The following is a 20,607-nucleotide window of genomic DNA, read 5'->3' on the forward strand; positions in this document are numbered from 1 at the left end:
GGTGGTTCTACTGATAATTCAGAATAAATTACTTTTATTTTTCAGTACAGAAGATGAAGTACAGGTAGGGAACAAACTTGGATTCAGTCAAGGCTCATACAGCAACAAAACCGGTAAGGTCTGCTCTTCTCTACTGTAGGTAAAATAACATCATTTCAAGTTGAAATATTAAGTTCCAATTATTAGTTAGCTACTGGAACATATGCATGCTGATATACATAGGAATCTTGGTTTCAAGCTCCCACAGGTGGAAAAAAACTTTTCTACCTATGAATCATTTATATATCACCATAAGAATAGAAAGAAAGTACTCTGAACTTAAAATTTGTACTTGGGAATTTTTTCTTCTAGAAATACATTATATCTGTATTAAAAACCCTTTTTTTTCTGGTACAGAATGCAACAAAAAAAATTATTATTACCTTATGTTAACTGCCTGACCAATATTAGTCATAGCTGAGGTCATTATTTCAGTAGTAAGGCTTTCAGCAAAACTGACTCCATCCTGTCCAATTCCACTGTCAGCTGTCACGCTTGTGTAACTCAGCTCTCCCTCTGCTTTCTCAACAGCCGCAGGAGCCACCTTGTCAGGAAACACTGTCTTCTGTTCTACATCAACGTGGATTTTGGGAATATCGAGGTGAAAGACTCTTGGTTTTTGGCAAGCACCACCCAATCTAGAATGAAGAAAATGCCTCACTGGAAAGGAGGAACTTTGCGCAGGTAAGTGAGGAGATGCACTTTCGGTACAGCACTGATGTTCCTTCATACTGCAGCATCTACAGACAGTTCCAGAAAAAGGAGACAATTTGTCCGTATATGAAAGCCTATCCCCATTTTTTCTGTTTTCAGCCACCTGGAGAACAGCAGATTCTAAACTCTTTTCTAGAGTATCATCTGCTACCTTCCTAGCATATTGTTCTATAGCTTGAATTATGCCTTCACTGTAGCCATTTTCATTTAAACTGCCTGTACTATGATACAGTTTATGACTGGGGGAGAAAGGAAGAAGCGTTCTAGATATTCTTATTTTAACAAGATCTCCTGTGACTTCCTCAAGTTCAGTCTTTTCATATAGACAGGAATCTGTCAGAGATTTTGGTAAACATGCTCCTGATATTTTCAATTTCTTCCTGACATCACTAGTTATGTTGCAAGCAAGGGATTCTGAAAAGTGTAACAATTCCGTGCAATCTGTTCTCTGTGTGCCAATACCCCTTTCGTAAGTTTGCTCCTCACAGTGATGAATGCTGCTTTTTGCTTGCTGTGCTGCATCTTTATTCACTGTTTTGATCAGCTCCAGTTTACCATTTACCTGTGTGTTTTGCCCAGGAAACACCGTTGCATTGCATCTCAATTTAGTTTTCCTAGCAGCTTGCCGTAGGCCTGACTTGATGGACCTGTAAGCAAGTCTGCTAGCATACTGATCCATCAACAGTTCAGGGTTACCACCTTCTCTTTTCAAAATACGAATTATATGATCTGCATATTCATCCGTCACACTTTCACAGCTTGGGTACTTGGAAGTCAAACCCATCGTGCCTGAACCTTGTGGTAAAGAAAGTACAGAGGAATCTCTCTCACCAAGACACTGGTCCCGCACCGGACCACACCACTCCTTTGAACTAGAATCTTTATCATCTTTTCTCACATAAAGGCAATCCACTTGACAGTTAACCCGCTTCAACCTCAGTTTACAATGCCTTGATTTCACCATTTTCTTGGCTTCACTGATTACTTTTCCTGCCATATCACCTGCGTAATTCCATAAAGAGCTGCATGTTTCTTCTGGGGTATTTATAAACGCTGGATATCCACATATTTTGTTTTGCGTACTTAACTGAACCTGTCTACCAGCTTCTCTTTCATTTGTTTTATCATCTAAATGGGAAGCAGCCATTTCAGTCGCTACTGAAATTATCTGACTAGCTAAGTTATCCGCATACTGAATAGTTTTTTCTGAATGTTCCTCATTCTCAGCAACCTTTTCAGAATGATCTTCATCTTCACTACTTTCTACTTCTTCAGAAAGTGACCGCATGAGTTTCAGCATAAATTCCTCCTTTTCCAAAGAGCTGTGTTCACTTTCAGACAAACCTGCAACAGATGGATTGTATGGTGTAGAAGGTGGCGTCGCAGGTGCAAATTCCTTTGCTAATTCTCCCTTGAGTTTCTTTGATAGTTTTCTCAGGTTTTTTTCTGAACTAGCCTGACACGGTACTAAAGGAGTTGGTGGGGGCGTGTCAGGCATTACACTGCTATTTCCATCTTTGATACTCGACTTATCAGCCATCTGCAAAGCATCTTCATTGCCAAACATCACTGAAGAGAAGCTATTTGCATGTGGAAAGCAATCAGCTTGCCTGTAAGTCAAAGGTCCCGCTGGTGGTTTTTGAAGATCGTGATTTTTTGAGTGCTTGTTTAAGTGTGTCATTGAGCAGCTTCCTGCATCAGTAAAGTCCTCTGGAACATGCCTAGCAAAAGTCACAGTGGAACAAGATGGTGGCGATTTTGAAAACCTGTGACCTTTTTGTTCCTGCCAACAATCTTTAGATTCTGAAACACACTGAATCGAATTAGCTGGAGTAAGAAGAAATTTAGAGGGATTATTCAAAGGCATCTGTTGTTGTTCAACAACTACAGAAACATTACTTGGTTTCTCAGCATCTTGCTTCTTTATCACACACTGTTCTTTTCTACTGGTATCTGCATAAGCCTGTGAGCCCACGTTACATGTCGAATTCTCGCCAGCGTTGCATAACACAGTTTTACTTTCATCCACAGATTGTTTTATGATGTATTTGGCCAAGTGATCTGCAAACATATTCTTGGGGACATCTTCACCAGTACATTGCACATACGTTTTTTTATCTACTATTTTTCTTGACAAAAAGTCTGTGTACTCTTCTACTGCTTTTGTTACCCGAGATGAGGTTATGGCTTCATAAGCCTCATTTACTATCATATCTACCATAGTTCCAGAGAAACTATTAATGCTTTTTGACCCACTCATTAATTCTGAATTAGTGCTTATTCCAGACACGTTACTTGGTTGTTTGGTATCGTTTTGGTTATGTAAGAGCGATGGATTATTTTCAGTACTTTGATTCTGATCTGAAGTTAGGTATATATTTCTGAAAGAAGAGACTTCCTCTTCTCTTTTTCTGCTTGTGAAAAATGGATGAGAGCAGTCATTGTACACTTTCATACTGTTATCAGAATTCAGAGCAGTGCATACTTTTGCTTTATAAGCATCAGAGGAAAACTGATGTTGACAAAGAGCTCTTCCAGCTAAGGGCACAGGTATTGAACTTACAACACCGGAGGTACAAAACAGTGCTTGCTGTACTGTATATTCTTTCTTGGAATCTTGGATTGGATTCAGTGCTACCCTGTCATTAAAATCAGGCAAAAACGTGGAAGTCCGTGTTGACTCTAACATACTTTCTGCACTCACATATTTAATGTTGTCCATGGAAACACTGATGGCTGCTTGTGTGGTGAAGGTCACATCAACCTGGGATAGCTCAATAAAAGCCTCCTGAATGACAGATTCAGACAGATCTCTGGCATAGGATCTCACCACCTTGTCTTCATAATCAAATGAAGAAGGCTGTGCAACTGTAGGTGTCGAGGGGTATGAAAACTGGCATACTTCCATGATTCCTTCAAACACAAGTTCTTCAGCAAGGTCTGCAGCAAACCGTGCAACAGTATTGGTAAATATTTGCTTCTTCACGTGCCGCAGTTCTTTCAAAGCGCCAGTTATAGCTTCGCTCACCAAAAAGTTTGCTAGCCCATTAATGGCACGCTCCTTCAGGGAGATCGCTCTCCGTCTTCCAATCTCATAGAAAGCCATTTGAAAGACCGAAGAAGTCAACCTAGCAGCCAAGTGACAAAGTGCGTTGGTGCATGAAGAAACACCTTTTTGCAGGTCCTTAAAAGCACTGCCAAAACTTTTTTCAACTAACTCAGTTGCAAATTTTTGAATGCTATCTCGAATTATTGATGATTTATGCTTAGATTTCACTTGTTTATCTGGCTCCTTGCTGGTTTTGATTTTGAGATCTGTAGCTTGACCTTCTTCTTTCATAGCAATCCTGTTGCATTTGGAATCATTTCCCGCACCTCCTTGTTCCGATGAAGAGTCAGAATGAAAAACAGAACCCAGTATTTCAAATGAAACACTATCAGCATATTCTGAGTAAGTATTATAAAGTGCATCAGGGTGGTTTTGACCTGTCTCGTCTCCGCCAAGATTCATACGACACAAGCATTCAGAAGAACCACAGCTCCCTAGTGGACTGAAAGCTGATGATCTAATAGGGCTGAACAAGCCCCCGTTCTCTTCTCCTGATGTTTTAACTGGGCGAGGGGAATCTGGGACATCAAAAACGCTGCTGTATGGTGATTCTGGTTTGCGAGGAGTTGGTTTCTTTACATTGGCGGGGAGGGTAGGACGATCAAACTTGAATTTCTGAGGATTCATTGTAATGCTTGTAGAACACAGTTGTTCATGGGCAGCCCTCCTTTTCTGGGAGGGATTCCCTAGGACGGGATCCCTAATAGCTTTACCAGACTTTTCCAGGGTTTGTTCTAGTTCATCGAACTGATCAAAGCTATCAAAAAATTCACTGACTTCTGAGTCTGAATCCTCTATTCCATCTTTCACTACTGGAATTTTTGGCAGCTGGAGCTTTGCCTTCAAGCTTTTCTGATATCCTTCTTCATCTAAGAAGATAATGGGGCTTGGGCTGGAGCAATCTGACTCAGAGGATTCAGCTGGAGAAGAGGAAAACAACGTTTTACATAACAAATTAACACCTTGATCAGAAGGATTATATGGCTTATAGAAACTCCTTTGTATCCAAGGATCAGAAATTGAGGTTGTAACTGAATTTTTTACTGAAGACAGTTCCTTAAGTCCCAAAATATCAATCAAAGCAGAAGATCTTGCAGATGACTTTCGACGTACAGAACCCACAGAGATCTTTGAGTCAACAGCTTCTAAACATTGAGCAGGGATGGTCTGTGAAGCAGCATCTCGATGGTTTCGAGAAGTAAAGCTGCATGTACCTGAAAAGGAAAAAACAACTGCTTCAAAACCAAGAATTTATACAGAAAAGCAGAATACTTTGGACAGATTTTGATAGCAGTGGCTGGACTTCCAATTGTTACAATACACCAACTCATCTTTCATAATTAAAGCAATATTTTTTTCCAAATCCTATTATACTAATGACTGAAATTCATGTGTTTTTTGTTTTTTTTTTTTTTTTAGCACAAGGTAGAAAAAGATGCTATTTTATCTGCATGACATGGAGGTTAGAATTTTTGGTTTATGATTTGGTTTGTGAAACTGTTGTGAAAAGAATAACCTCAAAAATTAAATTTACAATTGTATAATACCCCTTTACAAAATACAAATGTAAAAAAAATATATATATTTACATTATTTTCTCATAACATCATGATAGCCTAAATTTCAATTAACAATTCCTACTAACAGTATGCAAGAACTTACCAACACTTTGCATCTTTGAAGGTTCATCTTCATCTAACTGCTCAAAAGCAGTGACAAAATCATCCTCAATTGAAGAGACTGACTGATTAGTATCATCATCTTCTGTACGGGATGTCTCTGTTCGATGTTTTTGCAATGACTTTTTTTCAATTGCGTATCTTAGGCCTGTGGTATACTTGCTCAGCAAGGTAAATACATAATCTGCTTTGATCCTTGGGAATGAAGGAGACAGTCGCATCACACAAAGCACTTCAGGAAGCTAATTCATGAAAAAGAGCAACAAGAAAACCAGTATAAAAATCTTTGAATAATTTCAACCGTCAGGAATAACAACAGATTCCCTCAACACATTTTATGAACAGCGAACAATTTACAAGTATTTTAAAGCTAAGAAAATAAATGTGCAAAGTGATAGTTAAAATCATTTAGCATTTTAATGACCTCTGCAATCTGAATAAGTCAATGCAATAAGACAAAAGAGATTGTATAATACAACCCTAATAATATGCAGTCATGAATCTATTTAAAGAACACACGTGTTAAAAAATCCATAAAGACAGAATTTCAGAGCATGTTTGTGCTGAACATTATTTCAGTTTACAGATTATATGTTTCAATATATAAAAAAACTTGTATGCAACATGATTTAATTTACCATGCAAGGCAACAATGCATAAAGTTGCTTTAACTACATGTGACTGGAGAAGAAAAGAACCCACTGAGTTTTATGAAGACCTGACACTCTCATAATTTCTTGGCATCTCTGTTTCAAGGGGGGGAAGTCTGCAGAAGATGTAAGCTAGAGCAGAGCAGAGATGGCCAATTTGACAAGTTTCACCTTCTTTCCAAATTGGCAGTAAAAGGGACTATAGTTGAGCAAAAGGACTTGATCAGCATTGCAGATATTTTGAGTTAATAATACAGGTACTTAACTGTACCTGAAAAAAAAATCTGAGATTTTCTAACATTCATTTTAAACAAACAAAAAAAAAAACCACAGAAATGTAACATTAATACTACTGCAGCCCAAAAATACAAGCTAAACAAAGCGTGATATTATTAAACTCTTTAAGAGGCCAAATAATGCCTCTTTAAGGCAATATAACTCTGTACTTCAGACACACAAGACAACAAAATATTTACCTGATGTTTTGTAACACAAGGTTTTGCCACGGTCTTCTTTACATCTTTTAGAAAAACAACCTCGTTTTCTTTTAGTTTGCACAACTGAAGCGATTTCAGAACATCTGGAAGCTCTGCAGAAACAGCTGCCAACTCCTGATTTTAATATATGAAAACATTGAGAACATGAAGTGAAAAAAACTAAGTGAAAAATAATGAAGAGGTTTTGATCTCATATCCTCCTCAAATATTAACAGCTGCTACTTTTGGTAAAGCTTCTCTTTTATCCACTATTTATTACTCTATTCTCTACTTACTCTCCTGAGCTCTGGTATAAAACTCTTTTCCACAAATAATTCAATCCACAAATCTTTAACTTGCTCTTTTACCAAAAGAAGAATTTTCAGTGATTCTCATGGGACAGAAAAGGCTTAAATGTCACAAAGACGAATCTTGGAAGCACCAAGAAGCAACTGCACATTGTACAAAGTACCCAGATACATTCAGAAGACTGATCTCAGTGGATCTCTACATGCTCTTAGCATGCTTTATTGGAATGGTGCTATGGCCCAATATTACAGAAAAAGGAACATTGTTTTTTTCTTTTTCAGCATTATCTCAGGTACTTTTATATTTATTGAAAATACAGAGAAGGCTTGTGAAAGATTTATGTTTGGTTTTTTTTTTTCAAAGCAATCTAAACAGTACGCATCTATATTGTACAAAGCAAGTCTTCATAAACCTGTTCAGCCTGATTTTTGTATAAATGTCATCTAACTCTATATAATTAAATAGCTCTCACCCATACTTGAGAGAATATTTAGCAAGACTATAACTTTATTAATTAGCAATACAGGTACAATTCTGAACACAAATGGATTCATAGTTTCTATTGTTTAACAGACGTTTTAAACATCAGCAAACTATTACAGTAATCCCTACTGAGATCTAGACAAAGTGTGGAGTAGTACTACAAACACGTTATGGTGTTATACTGACATGTAAGTTGCACAAGAGAAATAAATCCTTAACTTCGTAAAATTGTATGACAACACCACTAACTGGCTACACTTCCCTCCTCAAATATTTCCTCATCTAACTCTCCAGAAATAATAGCAACTCCATGGCTAGCAGTCAATTCAGAGAACTTCTAGCTTTGCACGCTGCAACTGTACTATATTAGTAAGCACAAATATTAAGAAAGTCGTAAGCAAAAATATTGATACAGTTTTTAACAACAACAAAAAAACTACATGCAATTTAAGTATGCCACTTCAGACCATTCCAGTACAAAGACTGCTTCAGGCTGTATTTAAAAAAAATACAGAAACTCTAGTGGTGACATTAAAATAATCATATTCAACTTCTCAAACCTGTTTAAAATTGTTATGCTTCTAAATGCTGAATGTAAACATACTTAATTTCTCAAAAATCAAAACTCCTCTATCCAACAAGCTGTGTACTACTTAGAAGAAATCACCAGTGCTGAAGAACATTGTTTTCCAATCCAGATAGACATGCCATACCTGCAAATGTGCAGTATCCATCTCTTCAGCAAAACCTATAAATGTAATCTGTAGAATAAACACATGAACAATATTAAAGAAACAGAATAGAACTTTGTAGATTTCCTACAGAAATGTAAAAGTTTAGCGTATTTTATCATAAAGCTTCATTCTACCACTAGAAAAAACATACATTTGGGTAGCTTAACTTGCCTGAACAGCAGTGCAGAGTCTTACATATAAACAGTTAACGCTATAATATTTGACTTGTAAATATCAGATCAGGCTAAAGGCCACATACAACATGTAAAACCCACTACACAGAACATTTTCTAATGGCCTATGGGCTGGTATAAATTTATCAACACATACATGTCCCATTCAGTCTATTAAAATAAACATGATTTAGCAAAGATCAGCACTTTAAGCTGGATGCGTATAAACCAGTTCCAATCTAAACTCTGTCCTTGCTAACAAACTACAACGCATTTGGATATACTGAAGAGAGCACAGTGCTAACACCTAGACTATTTACCACGTGAACTGATTAGCCTCAGGTCAAGAGACAGCAGGTGTGTTTTAATCCACTTCTTTGCATGCAATATCCAAATAGAATAACCCCTAAATTGAAAGGATTAAAATATTCAACCCCAAAAAAAGCTCTTGTCAGACTCAAGAACCTGGTGTATGTAAGAAATGTCAACCGTACCTCTGGTTTTTGGGCTTGTAGACAGTTGATATTTTATTACACTCTCCTTCTATTCTGCCTACAGGCATCTTGTATCATTCAACAGATCAAAGGCAGCAAATATTTTGTATTATCTTCATTCTTTAGTGTCAGCTCATGACCTATGTTCCAACCACCTATTCAAACTTTGTTTCCAATGTCAGAGTTCCTCAGTTCTCATTTAGTATTTCCCTAATGACTCATCAATAGCGTAACTGCATACTACTAAAAACCCAAAGCATTTATTTTCAAAACAAGGTTGTAATAACTGGTACACAAAGAATAAATGCTTCCACTGATGTTTGCAGTTAAATGCGATAAGGCGTGGATTCGATTATTTTAGAGCACTATGCAATAGAATGGATTCTTCATATTCAAGTCACAGCTCACAAAGAATCACAGAATGGTTTGGGTTGGAAGAGACCTTAAAGATCAACTATTTCCAACACCCTGCCATGGGCAGGGACACCTCCCACCAGACCAGGTTGCTCAAAGCCCCATCCAGCCTGTTCTTGAACACCTCCAGGGATGGGGCAGCCACAACTTTTCACATTAAATTTGTGATACCTACTCCCTATTTATATAAAGTAGTCAAATGGTTCTCACGTCTAAAATTAGCAAAGCACACCTCTATGCTTATCACTTACTAATCATTTTAGCAACTTGCTTGTGCATATACAGAAACTAGAAGTAGAAAAAGAAATGGCTGAAAAACAATTGTTTTGTATTATATTTGAGTTTCAAGTAAGTGGTATGTTTTGTCACACACTGAAATGATAAGCCTCCTTTCAAATTGAAATCATACTAAAATATTAAAAATTCTGATTTATTTCAGTCAGTGTCATGCTTGAAAACTCCTCTGCCCCCCAAAAGCATCTTTTTGTTTACATCCACTTATCCTTACTTCAGTTATGACAAAATCCTAATTGAAACACTCTGCAGTAACATTCCAAAGAGTTCTTGGCAAATTACAATTCTGCAGCACCATATTCACTGTGCTAACTATGAAACAACCCTTTTCAAGTGATACATCCATCAGCTCCTACTTTTTTTTTTTATCCATACAGTATCCGGAAGACACCTTTCAATTCCTACATCTTTTACCTGCACAATACCTACAATATGAACTGAATTCCTCCACAGAAGAGGCATGAAAGAATACCAAGCTATTTAAGGACTTGGAGGAAAAGCAGTTCTCTGAATAATATTTTAGGAGGCTTTAGGGTCTGTTGATGCTCGTACATCCATTTGATGCTGGTACACCATTTCTTAGCGGGTGTATGCTCTTTTGTCTTCTTACATGTCCTTTTCTCCTCCTCAAAATAGTAATTCCAATCCCTTCCATCTCCCAGATTGTGCATTTACTTCATTGTGCAAGACAGGGCAAGATGCAGGAGCTGCAGCTTTGCACTGATGAGTGCTAACAGGTCAGTAGGAACACTGATTAGCCAGCAAACTGCCATCAAAGAGACCACACCACTGAGTCTGCTTATTTCTGCCTCAGTGACAACATTAATTTAGATTTATTATGTCTAAACTCTAGTTTTTAGAGAAACGTTGTATCATTTAAGATCACAAACACCTCTGAAAATAGTGCAGCCATTCAAAAGTTGTTGGGGAGTAGGCCAACGATCAGTAAGACAAGCCTATGCTTTAAACTAAAACTAAGCTATATAAAGCTATATATAAGCTATATATAAACTTAAACTAAGCTATATTTGAAGGTTATCAAAATCCATGGGCGCAGAGGTGCTCAACTGAAATGGCACAGGAAGCCTAAATCTAGTTTTCGTAAGTCTAGCAATTATCTTCAGAGTCCTAATGATTTCTTTTAACAATTTTCTGTATATGGATGTCTTTCTCTGTATTTGTATAAGAACAAAAAACACCTGTTCTGTGGTCCTTCTATCAACCCTCTTACATCTCAACCACAAGGCTCTTAACTGTTTGAGTTAATAAGGTAACTAAATATAGAAAGCTGTCGTTCTCCATAGGGACCATCGTTATAGGCATACCAACTGCTGCCAGCTATTTGCTATTTAGCAAATTTTGCTTTAAAAAAAAATAAAAATGAGGGCTGGTTCATCTTTCACAAGAATAGCTCCTTGCCTGCTCCCTGAACACATCTTCCAGTCACCAACCTCACTATCCAGCCAGTCTGCAACACCCCGTAGAGGTCCAAGCAATCCTCCCTCCCCTCTGCTGGTGACACTTCTAATGCTACTCCTTATCCAACTACCAGTCTTCCTTAATGATTTTCTGAGCTTTTTTTTGCTTCATTTCCCCTTCTCTCTGACCAGTTAAGGTCACCACCCCCTTCTATATGCTCCTTGTTAAGCCTGTCAACTACTCAGTAGCCTTCTAAAGCTCTTAATACGAGATACACAGTACATGTTGCTTCTTAGCTCTTTATTTTCCCTTAGAGCAGCTTCTCCAGTCTTATAACTCAAACAGCTCTAGTCATCCTCCTCACAGCTCAAGATTTACCTGTATAGTCCTGATTTCTGTCCAGGCCTACTGTTTTTTGTTGTTTGTTCATTTGTTTTTTAATCCATTTTCCACCACCAGACCTTGTTTAATTTTTGACCTAAATACTCATATATGAGAAGCCCTGATCCACTATGCTGGATCAGCTATTAGTGCTGAGCATAAGATAAATGAGTTCATCTTCAGACCTGGATCAAAATGCTCTGCCACTTTTGTTAGGGTACTGTCCATACAACCTGATCACAGTAGTGCTCACAAACGCAGTACACCCAGTCACACAATTCTTACAAGTCCACACATTTCGTTATTTAGTTTCACAATTCCTACAAAGCAGAGAAATGTCATCTTGAAACGTCACAGTTGTTTTCAAGACTACAGTGACTGAATTCAAGAATGACAATTTGGGGGTAGAGAGTTAAAAGCCAGTAAGTTGCAATATTGCTCACATTTGCTATTCCCATTCTGCTGCAAGCTAAGTAACTTTCTACCATAACCAAAACACATATATAAATAGTAATATTAAGCCAAACCTCAATAAAATGATCTTGTTCTTCCCGATTTACACATTCATCTGCTGATATACTGCATAACTCTTTCCTGCTGTGTAGCAGTGACTTCATAGACTGCAGAACACCTTCACCAAAACTCTGAAAAATAATGGAAAAAAAAAAGACAAATGTATTTTCAGTTTTGAATACAGGGTCTATCCCTTACACTCCCACAGGTTTCCTTACTATAAGTACTGTTTCAAACAATTTTGTACATAAACCACCAGTTTTAACCATTAAATTCCACATCCTGAGTTTAAAAAGATAAGGTCTTTTCTTCAAGAAAATTTTATTGCAAAATAAGTTGTCTGTACTTAAAAAAAAAAAAAAATAATAATAATATGGTGAGAACATGTAGACTTGGGAAAAAGAAAACAGATGAATCCAAGAAGAAACCCAAGCCCCACCCATTCCTTGGAGCCTGTACATGGAACTTTCCATCAGCTTTTCCTTAAAGAGAATTAAAAGCAAATTTAGCCAAGAAATGTTATAGAGGTGGCTTCACCACTCAGAGTGGAAAAAAACAAATATAAGAACACAAGAACCACCCTGCACTTTCTCCTTTCCCATTCTGTGAAAAAATAAAGAACTTAATTCTGTGCAATTATTTCTTTTATCATTTCTTATCTAAATTTATGGTGACATGCAAGCATTGCTAAAAAAATGGTTTAAAAATCTAGGAATTTCTCCCAGTGTAAGAAAATGTAGCAAAACAGAAAAGTTATCACTACTATCTGAAATCAAATAAAACAAGATGACAGAAAAACAGAAGGTATCCTCAGCTTGTAAGAAAACCAACCTACAATATCTTCTCAGTTATTATTTTTTGAAGTCAGTCCCCTTATTTTCTTCAATTTTGTTTTTAAAATTGTCTTCTCTAGCAAGTAGAAAGGTTAAGAAGTAAAAATAAGACCACAACGTGGTTGCAAATTGTTCATCTAGTTATCTATTCTCCACGTGATTGCCCTGATAAAAATTAAGTGAGAAATGCATCAAGTTTACAAGTTATTTCAAACCTGCATAGCTTCCTAAACAACAGTACAAGCACTAGAAAGCAAAATTTAGTCAGAGAAGGCTTTGCATTTCTGACAATCCCACAGCGAAAATAATCTCTTTATGGTAAAAACTGATCATATACATCACAATTAAACCTCAAGAAAGATGATTCTACTCTGGAAAAAAAAAAAAAAAAAGTGTTATATACTACTGCACTAGAAGCCCAATTAGCATGGCCAGTGTTACCACACTTGTGTTCACCGTAATATGGAACTAGGAAAGCATTTATAGAATGGAGAGACAAAAGCAAAATTCAGGATCCCTGAAATTACCAAAATGTATTTCAGAATGCTAGCAAACAAGGCTAGGACAGCAATGGCCAAGTGACATTAAAGCAGTCAAAGTAGTCATTTTTATGGAAAAGTAAGAGATGGCAATGCAACTGAAGCATTTTGGAGTGCATTTAAGGCAGTTTGGGGGTCATTTGAAATAAATTTTAAATTTATTCAAATAATTCTGACTTTCATCTACTCCTTTGTCTCCATAGGTTTAGTTGCAATTTTACTCTCACACGTTGCATAGAGATCTCCATACTTTCCAAAATACGCAGACAATGTCTGTGAGTCTTTAAATCATCCAGATTTACAGGTGGCTGCAACGCCAATAGTGCTCAGACACTCTCCCTCAATAAATCTAGAAGCACAGTCTCTCCCCAACTTATCCCACAGAAGAGTAATTTCTGAAGTCAAACCAACATGTTGAAATGTCTCATTTCCAGCTTATACAATAACTTAATCAGTCACAGCACTCAAAATATTAATAAAAAAGTCAAACATGACCTGCTAATTTTCTGCAGGCTAGAAGTAATCCAGTCTGACAAGCGCTGAAGATTATTCTCTAGTTACTGGGCTTTCTAAGGCTCTGAAGTATCAATATACATCTTACTTACATGTAAGTATTTTCTTCCTTAATGAGTTTAATATTTCAAAAGAAAAGGCAGGATGGAAAACTAAAACAGAAGTATGGTATTAATAATTACTGTAGTTCAAGTTACTAAATTCAGAATTTTGGAGAATACTAGGCTGAATACATAAGAAACGTGTAGCAACCTGAAAAAAAAAAATCTCCCTCAGGTCTGGAAAAACTATCAAGCAGTACTATATGAAGGTCTGACAGACCCCCTGCTACAACACCCTTGCCACACAAACCCAATACACACATTTACAGAGACCCTACATGACTGAAGAGATCAAATATACTGACTTAAGGAGTGGAAGGAGGTGATGTGTGCTTTTAAGATCGTATGAATCAATATAAAAGAGCTTAGAGCATGGAAAGAATAAATAGATATAGAAATTACCACGCAGAAGATAGATAACATCTCCCTCAACGATACTACGTTCCATAGGTTATTGACACTGAACCAAAGGGAGAGTTAAAAAACAAAGAGCTTGTAAAAGAGCTGCTTCCAGAAAAGAACTGGCCTAGACAGAGCCAGCAAAGTTGTTTGTTTTTTTTTGATAGGGTAATAGATGTGGGCCAGTAACCAAAAACCAACTTCTTCTAACTCAAGACTGAGGTCAAGTATCATCAGCATGAATAAGTATAACAAACAAAACAAAAAGAGTATATGTACAGATGAACCTAGTAACTCAAAGCAAGCAGGCATCATCAATTAAGAAGAGCAACACCATATACAGGAACAAATTGTTCAAGGTGAGAATAGTTTGAAATGCAAACCTATCAAGCACAAGGGTATATGTCCTTAAAAACTAATAGCAAGCATTTAAATAGAATTCTGAATTCACAAGCTGGGAAACAAGAGACCTGACTTTACCTCTCCATCACGACATAGCAGTGGACAATCAATATGATGCAGCACTGAAAATAGCAAACGTGACCCTTGCAGCATCCTTTACCAGAACTGACATCATTCCAGTCACTGAGTACATCGTCTGTAATTGCACATACCATATCATCCACACGTAAAAAGAAGATTAACTTGCAACAAGCACAGAAAGGAGGACTATGAAGGATAATCACTGGAATGCAGCAGCTTTCATACAAAAGCACACTAAAACCTTGGCTTACAGTTTCCAAAAAATCAAGGTTAGCAGAGAAGAGACTTACAACTGCAAATACACCATGAGGGTGAACATCAGCAAACGGGAAAAAAAAATCACAACTATTTAAGGTGAATACTGACACCCATGAACAGGTATAAATGCAGTGTGGTTCAAAAAGGCTTAAAATCAGCATTTGGGGACTTTGGGGTTCAGGGTTTTTTGTTTGGTTTGGTTTTGTGTTTTTGGCTTAATCTCCCTTCATTAACTCTGAGGCTATAATTTGAAAACTTCTTCATATTACCAAAACTGTGCTTCTGACAGCAGAGGACTGGACTCAATTTCAGAGAAAACCTCCTATCCAATAGGCACTGAAAGCAAGTTCCCTCAACTCCAGCCTGTGAGACACTAGGCTAAATTAAAAATTGAAAATCTGACAGTCTCAGGGACTCGCTGATAGGCGTAGATAAGGACAAGAGGTCATCTTCAACAGAAAGATGCTAATTTGTTCTTCTAAGTAGTACAACTACTACCAATATACATCTACTTACGAGAAAGAAAAAAAAAAACAACAAGCTACCTAGAAAGATCTACTTGCTAGGTCTGTGTACTCCTTCCTCACAGCAATCTCAACTTCAGATGTCTGACAGGAAACCCTACTTCAATAGTAAGCTTGAAATCTGTGTTCACTAAGTTATACTAGGGGAAAATACAAATATCCTAAATTGCACGCAGAGCAAGACAGACCTCAACAATCACAAATCCGTATCACTTCTCCAGCTTAAAAGAACAATGCAGAGTTTTACATTGTTCCCTTTGTAGACCACAAATCAAGAAGTCATTAGCTACAGATCCTTCACAGTATTAGTATACAGTTTCTACCAGTAATCTCAGGAACTGTTTTATACAACTGCTTCCTAAAAATTTCAAGCAACCAAATAAGCCTGCAAGATGTCTCTAACACTGGAGAAAGCTTTGGCAAAGCAAGCAGAAAATTTCTAGGAAATACTAAAGGTATCAGAAAAAAAAGTCCTATTTTTTCCTTCCATTATCTGCCCAGAAACCAAGTCCAATACTGGCAAGTCACATTTACTCTACTCTTAAGTAACAGAAGAGCTCTTCTTGACTTCTTGTGCTGTAAGATTTAAATGGGCTTATTATTTTGAAGTCACTTTGTAAAAATGGAAACCTGAACTTTCAACGTGCATACCACAACCATGCGCTGACTTCTACAGCTACTTCAATATTTCTTTTTGAAGTATTATGAAGACAGGACTCAGACTGTGAGCTGTGAATCAACAGCAGATGAAATGTAGCACAATTCTGACCACCCTACTGCCTGGCTCTGTGAGAAAGAACGAAAGCTCCCCGCCATAAGCTAAGTAGCTGCCCCTCAGGGAAAAATCAAGAGGAGGCCGCTACAAATCAAAACACCAGAGTCTGACTGAATGAAAACAGAGTTCTGCGAGACACCTGGGAAGGGAAGAATTCATGCCACTGGAACCACACGGACCAGGCTGCTTAATGGCAATTCACAGAACTAGTATTTTAGGCAACCATTAGTATCTGTGAGGAATCACTGGTCACTGTCATTATTAGAGAGAGGTTTCTGCAATGCAAAGGCCTAAAAACCTACGGGTTTTTTGTCTGTTTTTATGTTGGGGTTGTGCATGTTTAAATTGAAGACTAAACAAAAAGGGCAGATTAAAAACATCCTCTAAAATTCACTCTATCCTCAAGTGTAAAATGACCTGAATGTTGTTAAATAAATAATTTAACTGTAGTTTATTTGTAAACCTGTAAAAAAAGTTGTATAAAATATGTATTAAAGTGAAAGAATATCACCCATAATTAGAAACTGCTTAATGCATGGCAGTTATCAGAAACTGGAACAAGTGATTCTCTGCCTGGCAGTCCCATAAAGCTCATCTTTGCTCTCAAGCAATTCTTACAGGACCTATACCACATACCCTGACTCTCTTAAAAAAAAAATCTTTTACAAAACAAAACAATGCAGTTTCCAGGTGACAAAATTCTTTCTTGCTCAATTTCTCTTCAGCACCGTACAGTTTTAAGTCAGAAGTCAAGGAAGATCCAGAAAAATACTCATCTGCATTCAACTACTTTGAGAAATATCATTGGATAAATCAATTCGTTCCTTCAGGATAAACTGCCGTGTAATACTTTCATTTGAGGAAGTTGCAGTTTATTTCTCTAAACTGAATGGAAAAATAAAAAGAATAAATAAATACTGTTCAAAAAATCTTTCACAAGCACGAGGCAGACGTTACGTTTCACTAAAGCACTGCCCAGAAGTTCACATAAACATAAAGATAAGCCAGAACGGAAACAAAGATATAAAGATACTACAATAAGCCGTTAACACAGATTTCGCTTTCAATGAATGCTATGTGTGTGTATTTTAATTTGTTACATATAAATGTGAACCAACAATCAAAATAAAATAGTTATATTCCATAAACAGGGCAAATTTTAACATACAAATACATCACGGTTATATCACATCACCTCAAAACAAAAAAGGAAGACAAGAGGCAAAAGTCTCCTTCCATTTATTCTTTCTCACAGTTCTACGATGCTAAATATGCCAATGCATAAAGCAAGGACAGGTTTTTTTGCCTCTTTGAAATACTAGTCTACCAAAGTTAAAACTTAAAAAGCAGCAAACAAAAAATCATTCACGTTCACTTAGTTTATTATTAGACTGATGCAAAATCTATGAAATTATTTTTTTTAATGAGTTACCTTTTTCACAGATGTTCTTGGTTTCATTCGACTGCCCTGAGCCCTTGCGTACGTATCCATGATTTTACCAGTCTTAGTATCCAATGAAAGTCAGCTCAAAATACCTACAAAAAAAATATACACTTGATCATTTTTACGGTTCCCTACCTAGTTAGTAATACACTTTGAAAATGCAAGTAGAGAAAACAAGAACCAAAAGAAAGAAAACATATTTTGAAACTAAGATCTAGTAGCACCCCATCCAGATTGTTGCCCTTGGAAAATACACTGCCTTAACTTCAAATGGGGCATAAAATATAAAATTAACGGTAACAATAACCCCCACACACATATTACAACTAGTTCATAAATGTTTAACTACATTTCAATGGTGGAAGACAACATTACATGAAATATTGTTTCACCATTGTTGAGCCTTGCGTGAAGCTCATCAGCAGGTTCTTGTACCACGCAAGGCACTGGAACCACACTTCAGCAATCCAGAGGGGAAACATAGTTCTCACCCACTCGGCCAGCTGGCCTGATTCTTTCTGTCACCTACAAGCGTTACAGATAAACAGCATGTAAATCCTGTTTAGGATAACACACATCCACAAGCTTCTTCTTGCACTGCTCTGGGCAGTCCTGCCTCAGCTGACAAAGTTCAGGGGACCAAGGATGCATTCACCAGCACTTCACCATGATCGGTCAGAAGAGCTGCTGCTTAAGCCAGCTACCCTTATTGATCTCAAACCCAATTCTAACAACAAATATATGTATCTAGGAATGAAATCTAAACAGGTTTCACAATCTTCTGTTTAATTCACAGCAATGAAAAGAAACAAAATAATCTTGTTTCGCTCATCCCTATATCCCCTCAAAACTGTGATGAATAAAAGGCATTAATAAAAACAGAAAGCATATGCAGGCCTTTTAAGTTGTATACAAGTTTTGATACTTCGTCTTTCTTGATGGTCACAGAATTTAGCCAAGAAAAGACTCCTGGACTAACCAAAACAAACCAGATAAGGAGCATATCAAATTGACTGCAAATAAAAAATAAAAACAAATCAATGCATCAGAGCATAGGTCTCCTTTGCACAGCTAACCAGCTTGGTTTTCTTGACATTACCTCATGCGTGCACACACTCCGTACAGGAACAAGCATAGGTTTGTCCTTCAGTAGGTGTAATTTAAATATGGAAAGTAGTACTGACATAAAGTCATGGTATTCTTCATCTTCTCTCCCCCATCAGCAACTATAAAAACAAAGCCTCCTCACAGGTATAATAATAATGATGATTGCATATATCTGTACACATTCCACCATGATTTCTGCATTCCTTCATAAAGATGAACTTGTCAGAACCTTCAAAACAAAAAGTTACTCCTACATAAACTGCACCATTTCCATTTCTGGAGCACAGCATCTCACTTAACTAGCTCTCTCTGAAGTTTGGAAAATGAAGACAACAACATGCAACAGGTAAGCAAACAGTATACATGTATATATATATAATGTGTATATAATAAATTCAAATAAACAAATCTAAATCATTGAAAACTTTTGTGGATGGAAGATTAAAAACATAACGATGCTTCTGTTTAGATTTGCATGTTAAAAGAAACGCCATGAAGTAATAACAAGCAAGAAAAATAAACCCACCTTCCGTTGTCCCTGCTGCTCTACCTGAAGTGGCTAACCCACTCACTGGGTTAATCTCATCACACCAGGGAACCACTCCGACCACATCCTTGTGCTCAGAACAGCCATCTCTGGGACAGCTGGTTTCTCACCCAGGCTCGAGTGCTACTGCTCCAGCTCTGCCATCCACAGCCCAACCAGTCCTTGCAGCAATTCTAACAAAGCCCTACACAAAAATCATGGAGATGACTTCATAACCACGTGGGTTTCAACAGTGTCTACTCAGGTACAGCGCTCCACAGCTTCACCACCTTCAGACAGCAGGTTAAGCGTTATCCTACAGTGTCAGTGAGCACACACTGGAGACCCACGCACCCTCACTGAGCCCCCTGCAGCATCATGTACCTCGTGGAACCAGCAGCCTTGTAAAGCACAGTGCTAAGATGCCGGAGAATAACTCTACTGGCTTACCCCTGCCTCAACTCGACACCAGAGCCATTTCGTCTTGTCTGCATCCTGCCCTACACAGGTTCCCTCCACCACCTAGGGTATCCCAGGTCTGTCACTCATTTCAGAGGAATCTCAGGGGTTCTGCTTGTCCGAGAATACAACACAGAACAAAAACTCACAATGAATAAAATCATTATCCGTTTTCTACAGTACCCAAAATTTCAAACTAACTGGAAAGGAAGCAAAAATACTGACAAACAAAACAGCCTGGAAATAGTTTGTACCTTACGTAAATTAAAACCCAACATTTATGGTAGATTCAGCATGAAGAAGTAGAAGTTGACTATTAGATTACATTTCCTCCTACTGTAAACTCAACAAAAAGGGGAATAAGTAGCACAAATACCAGATGGAAGAGGAACAAAACTTTCCTGGTTCTGAAAAGCTATCAGCATTCATTAAACAAACATGGGAGTAACTGATAAAAGCCCATTTAAACATCTTTGTCTTTCTAGCAAGTTTTATTATGTTTTCTTTAGCAAATCATTGGCAAAATGATTTTAAGCTTTCTCATCAAACCACATAATGAGCATTCAGCTAGCTTTCCCAATCTTGTTTGAGTGCATGTAACAGGCAGAATTCAGGAGCCAAATCAGCTTAAGTGCATTCAAGAGGAATTTTGCCATGAACTGTAACTCTTTATACAAATTTATCCCACACAACTTCACTAGAAGTCAGCGTTCACTGACAACCATTAGCAAACAAAAAGGAAATCTTTTTTGTCATTAAGCACAA

At 37.3% G+C, this 20,607-nt stretch overlaps 1 protein-coding gene across 7 annotated transcripts in view; it reads right to left on the bottom strand.

The window, feature by feature from the left end:
* The window catches only part of AKAP11 (A-kinase anchoring protein 11), a 51,090-nt gene that overhangs the window by 19,571 nt on the left and 10,912 nt on the right, over window positions 1–20,607 (bottom strand). For 5 of the 7 annotated variants that reach the window (XM_068675428.1, XM_068675446.1, XM_068675436.1 and 2 more), the window contains exons 2-7: window positions 17,739–17,842; window positions 11,896–12,012; window positions 8,173–8,220; window positions 6,668–6,802; window positions 5,525–5,783; window positions 423–5,076 (exon numbers count right to left, since the gene is read on the bottom strand). In XM_068675428.1, the coding sequence (XP_068531529.1) occupies window positions 423–5,076; window positions 5,525–5,783; window positions 6,668–6,802; window positions 8,173–8,220; window positions 11,896–12,012; window positions 17,739–17,798 (5,273 nt within the window). In that variant the 5' untranslated portion in view covers window positions 17,799–17,842. Of the gene's footprint in view, window positions 1–422; window positions 5,077–5,524; window positions 5,784–6,667; window positions 6,803–8,172; window positions 8,221–11,895; window positions 12,013–17,738; window positions 17,843–19,383; window positions 19,563–19,833; window positions 19,954–20,607 lie in introns of those variants that run through there. The other 2 variants (XM_068675414.1, XM_068675403.1) reach the window with 2 other exon arrangements.

Source organism: Anas acuta, chromosome 1 (assembly GCF_963932015.1).
Source record: "Anas acuta chromosome 1, bAnaAcu1.1, whole genome shotgun sequence".
Taxonomy (NCBI): domain Eukaryota; kingdom Metazoa; phylum Chordata; class Aves; order Anseriformes; family Anatidae; genus Anas; species Anas acuta.